The sequence below is a fragment of the Monocercomonoides exilis genome (genome assembly GCF_001643675.1).
Source record: "Monocercomonoides exilis strain PA203 chromosome Unknown scaffold3-2548433, whole genome shotgun sequence".
NCBI classification, from domain to species: Eukaryota; Preaxostyla; order Oxymonadida; family Polymastigidae; genus Monocercomonoides; species Monocercomonoides exilis.
In genome coordinates, this window is record NW_027150548.1 from 2,120,165 (window position 1) to 2,125,830 (window position 5,666).

The 5,666-nt window shown below is 37.6% G+C and overlaps 1 protein-coding gene across 1 annotated transcript; it reads left to right on the plus strand.

The window, feature by feature from the left end:
• MONOS_16991 (uncharacterized protein) lies at positions 1-746 on the plus strand (the record flags this gene model as incomplete). Its single annotated transcript, XM_067869870.1, has 2 exons — positions 1-298; positions 340-746. The coding sequence occupies 2 exons, from the start codon at positions 1-3 to the stop codon at positions 744-746; spliced, it is 705 nt and encodes a 234-aa protein (XP_067735454.1).
• Between the last annotated feature and the right edge of the window lie 4,920 nt (positions 747-5,666).

A 5,666-nucleotide genomic window follows, 5' to 3' on the forward strand; every position in this document is an offset into this window, starting at 1 on the left:
ATGCTTGTCATGAAAGTGAACAAGGGTTCCTTCACAGAAGCGACAAATGATTCACACACAAAATACATATCTCTTCCGACACTGGCCTTGTTGGCTGAAAACACGATATTGGTGATGGAAAAGGAGGATTCTGACACTTGTGAGCCTTCATTGAACTCAACCATGAGAGCACCGCCTCTTCCTCCAGAACTTGTATCCTCGCTCACAGAGCAGGTGGAGAAATTTGTGTCACTCACTGAAAAGGAGTTGGCAGGGGCAGATGAGGCGAATGAGATGCACCCGCCATTGGTGGCAGTCTGTTGGCTGAATTGTTCTGAGTTGATGTTGGTGATGGTGCAGTTGGCGAGGGAGAGGGAGAGGGCAGGGGAGGAAGCAGAGGAGAGGACACAGCTGGTAGGGGTGGCTGTGGAGGTGATGTGAGTGATGTTGGAGGAATTGAGGGTGAGGGGATTTGTGAGGGAGGTGAGGTGGAAGATGCTTTGGCTGTTGAGGGTGAGACTGGTGATTGCTGTGTGGTTGAGGGAGAGGGAGCCAGCAGTGAGGAAGAAGAGGGGTGTTTTGATTGGTGTGGAGGTTGTTCCGGTGATGGTGGTTGTGTTGAGGTTGAGGGAAGGGGAGTTATCGGAGAGGTGGAAGAGGATGGGAGTGATTTGATTTGTGGAGTTGTGGGCGATGGCGAGGGCAGAGACTGTGAGGGAGCCCTGGGTCTGTTGGAAGAGGGCAGACGAGGCAGATGGATCTGGTGAAGAAGATGTTGATGATGATGACAAGGATGAAAATGATGATGCTGATTGTGATGACTGTGAATGTGAGTTTGATGGTTGAGGAATGCCACTGGAGGCGATGATGGTGGCAGTTGTGCCATTTCCAGTGATTTTAGTGTCAACTGCGCTGAAAGTGAGTGTTTGAAGAGGAACAAATATTGAGGTGAGGAGGGTGAGAGAGGCGTCTTGGAGGAGGGAAATGAAGCCGTTGAGGGCATACTCGATGGTGGCACATGGGGTCTGTTGGGGTCTGCCACAGACATCAGCATCAGTTCCACCATTTGCAACGATTTTGTTCTGGGCAATGAGGGGGAGCCAGCCATTGTACACTGCATTGTCAGCTGTTCCTGCGTTCCATACTCTTTTTGTTGGGGTTGTTGAACCACAATTTTCAAACGGAGATTGTGTGATGCTACTGCCATTGAAGAACACATCATTTCCCCTGCCATTTTTGGCAGTGTTGCCATCAAAGAAACAGAATGTGATGAATTTTACTCCATTCATCCACGTGAAAGTTGAATAGAAGAATATGGCAGCACCTCCATAATTGGTAGAGGCAGTCAGATTGTTATTAATAAATTGGCAATCATTGATTGAAAACTGATTTGGCTTATTGGTTGGAGGATCATAAAATGTGAGAGAACCAGCAGAATCTCCACCAGAATTTGAGATGCACTTGCATTTGGTGAACAAGAATTGACCGTTTGAGGTCATGTTATTGATCCTAAAATACCAACCAGTTCCACACCAGTTTGTTATTGAACAGCTTTCAACTCTGTTTTCTGAGAATGAATAAACAGAATTTGATTGTGGCCAGCCAACATAAGCAGCTCCGCCATGCAATGCCAAACAACTTGTGAAATTGGATTTTACGATGTTGACGTTTAATAAATATCTGCAAAACAACGCCCCGCCAACATCACCACTAGAACAATTGTCGAATGAACAAGAAGTGATTGTGAGATTTGCATCCACACAATTAACATAAAGTGCACCGCCATATTCATTTCCACTGTTTGAATTATTCCATTCGCACCATTCGAATCTGTGGTTGTTCTCATCAAATGAAGTCAGTCTTCCAGGTTTCACTCTTTGAGATTCAGTTCCTACATGAACAACAGCAGCATTTGGTGAAGAGCGAGTTTGGTGGAGAAAAGAGGTGTTGAAGGCAGAGAGAGAAGTGAATGGACTGTTGAGATTGGGGAGGATAGCACCATCGATGGGGTTGTGAGTTGTGTGAATGAGAAAATCAATATGAAAGGGGGGAAAGCTATTCTGAAACAACAGAAATGATAATGACATTGCTGATGTTCAATCCTGATTGGAAAAAACAATTTTTGTTTTGAATTAATATTTTCGTTTTTCGAGTTTTCTTTTTCGAGAGCAGTTTCTGAATGAATGAGTGATGCAATGGGAGAAAAAGAAAAGGATGCTTGTATGATGTTCTGTTTTGCTCGAAGTTCTTTTGCATTTGTTTGTGTTTGGAACGACGAAATTATTCATAGCCTGGAATGTGTCGTTTTTTGTTTTCTATCACTCAGAAAGTTATTTCGTCATTTGCGTTTATCACAATGAAACCAATTGAAGATTGGCGAAGCATGCATTCTATTCTCAAATTTCTTTTTGATCTTTCTGTGTTTCACCGTTGTTTTGTGCTCATTTTTTCTTTTTTAAAAAAGCATATTCTTGTTGAAGATGAGCCGACTTCGCTTGAATGAAACCTGTTCATTTGAATAAAAAGCACCTATTCGCATTTCATCAAGCGTTGACTGAACGTCATTTTCTTATTTATTTATAATATTAATTTTTTTTTTTTTCAAAGAAAATTTCACTTTTGTTTCTCCAGTGAACTGCAGATCATCAAAAGATAAAATTTTATAAACTATTTTTGAAGAAAGTCATTTCATAATCAAAAAGTTTCACAGTTCTTTTCACTTGATTTTTTTTCCCCGATTTTTATCGCATGACAAAGATGTGAACAATAGTTATTTTGAATCACTTTGGTTGAATTGCTGATATACACCAAAAATAATTCTAATTCGAAAAAAAATAATTCAATTTCGAAAAAAAATAATTCAAATTCGGAATTTATTAATTCAATTTCGAAAATGAATATTTCAATTTCGAAATCCATCAAAAACTGAAATTTTTAATTTTTCTCGAGAATGGATTTCTGAAAAGTTCAAGTTATTTTTTAACCAATCAAATTATATTACTTATAGAAAACTGTTTTTTTATTGCAACAATCAATCAATCAATTTTTTAAAAATTTTTTTCATTTTCGAAAATCATCACTCAAATAACGATAATTTTATAAAAAATTCATTCTAATGAATAACCAAATAAAAATCATTAAATTTTCAATCACATTTATTGAATTATTTCATCACAATAATGTGATTGTTTCATTGGCAAAATTTTGAATAATATCGGTTTTAAACATGAAAATGAATTTCTTTCCTTTTCAAATTAACTTCAATCAATAAATCTTCATTCAAAATGAAAGAAAATTTTTTTATGAAAATGCATCATTTTTCAAATATTGATAAACAAAATTTGCTGATGAGATATTCGCAATGGAGCGAATCTACAAACGCAAGGAGCAGGTTTGCTCCTCAATAATGAGAATTAATCACGATTTATGTGTGGTTTAAGATCTAACTTCGCCAATACTCAAATTCAAAGTTGATCCTAATTGTCCGCAAAGAAAATGAAGCAACAACCTGTTATTATGAAACATAGAGACGGAGATGGAAAAGAATCAGATCTATATTAGAAACTGGAAAGAGAGGAAAATATTATTGAAAAACTTACTAGGATCTGAGCATGAAATACATCATCAGGAATAGAAGAGAGTGCAAAGCTGATAAAGTCTAACAGCGAACCGCGCATTTTGAAGATTTAATATCAATAACAGAAGCTGAAAAACATAGTGAGATAATTATTAAAATTAGAAAAGCGTTGTGCCACATTACAATTTCAGAAATTGAAACCACGAAAAATCGTGAGATATTTAAACAAAATGAAGATATGATATTTTTTAGACTTTTTTAAAGAATAAAACTACATAATATTTTTTATTTATTAGGATTAAGAACCGCGCTTCGCAGCGAGATGATAAAAGAGATAGAAATCTCTGAAAATCGATTGGCTTTGCAAAGGAAATATTGACAAGCTGTATTACGAAACAATATTAAAACTGAATAAGTGAAATATCATCAATTTATAATTCGAAATGATACGTTTCATTATAAGAGAAATTATCACATAAGGGAAACCGCTAAATATTACTGGACTGAGAGAAAAAAGAAATTTGTGGATCGTCGCGAGATTATTGTGGAGTAACAAACCACTGAAGATCAAAAGAGTTAATACAAAGAGAGAGCTGAGTTTGCTGATAGATAAGGATAGAGAAATAAATTGAGAGAAATTGTGATTTGATGATACGGTAAGAAACAAAACACTTTTGCGAGATATGTGCAGATATAGAGACTGCGAAATTTCGCGAGAAAATCGAAGAGGTGAAATTCGCGAAGAATCGCGAGGAGAAGACAGAGAATGAGACTGCTGAAGACCGCGAGAGGCGGATACAGAAATAAGCCGCATAGTATGGAGTGATGAAACTCGGAGAAGACTCCACCTACCTCAGCTAAAATTCTTATGGACATACTCAGCTGGACTTAGAAGAAACGGGACGATGCACTTAGAGTGAAGAAAGTCGCAGAGATATTTCAAACATTCGCACCGAGAAGACTTGATTCAATTTCAGACACGATTACTCCGGTGCACTGCGGAACTATTTATAAACTATCCTCTCTGAGAAGGAAGAGAGAGAAAGAAATGCAAGAAGATGAGATAGTGCAAGTCCATCTGTTCCTGAGAAACATCGGATTGTCCTCTAAAGAGATGAGAAATGAGGACTTGAAGTAACCCCCAGGAGACGTTATGGGAGTTATAATGGAAGAGAAAATATTCCATGAAAGTTCCTCTTTTAAGCATGGCGAGAATACGTCGGAGCGAAGGACATATCAGCAGTAATACTGAGAAATCAGAAGTGTGAAAGAGATTCGTGGAGGGCACTTCGAAGATTTTAACAATTCTTGGATAAAGAAAGAATAGATGAAACAGATCCCTCACAGAGAAAGATACCAAATGGATTGTGGCAGAATTTACTGAAACGCTTTCAAATACTAACCTGTCTTGTGGAGTGATTTATCAGACAGTTCGAAAAGTACTAAATTCTATTAATCTATTCAGAGAGACTAAGATTGATGTGAAAGACATAGAAATATTTCTTAAAACCTATGTTGGGGAGAAGCAAAGAAGAGGCAAACGATACAAATCGATGTGGGATTTGACAATCATCACGAAGTGGGCCGAAACCACCTACGACGCAAAGGACAAACGAACACTCCAGAGGAGAGCCCTCATCCTCACCATGATCTTTGGAGCGTTAAGGCCAGCTGAGCTGGAGAGATTGAGAAATGAGTGTTCCATATTGAAAGGGAATACAGCATTAATGGAAGTGCAGATAAAGATAACAAAAAGGAAACTATTACAATCGAAATTAACGAACATTCAAACGCACTCATCGATTCAGAAGAAATGCTCCAACATTGGTTTAATTTCACCAGGATAACCTTTTAAGTTGAACATGTGTGGTTAATATAAGAGAAGGTCAGCCTGCAAATATGCAGAGAATAACAGAAGAGTTTGAAGCTATTCAAAAAGGGTATGAAATACACCATCCTTTGACCGTGTTCTCGATAAGACATAAAGTTATAATACACATATCAAGATGAAAAGGTTTTGATTGGAAAGCGAGAAATACGCACGCAAGAGGGGAGCAAGGATTAAGAGTGGACCGAAAACTTGAAACATTTAACGAGTTCAAGATATGTT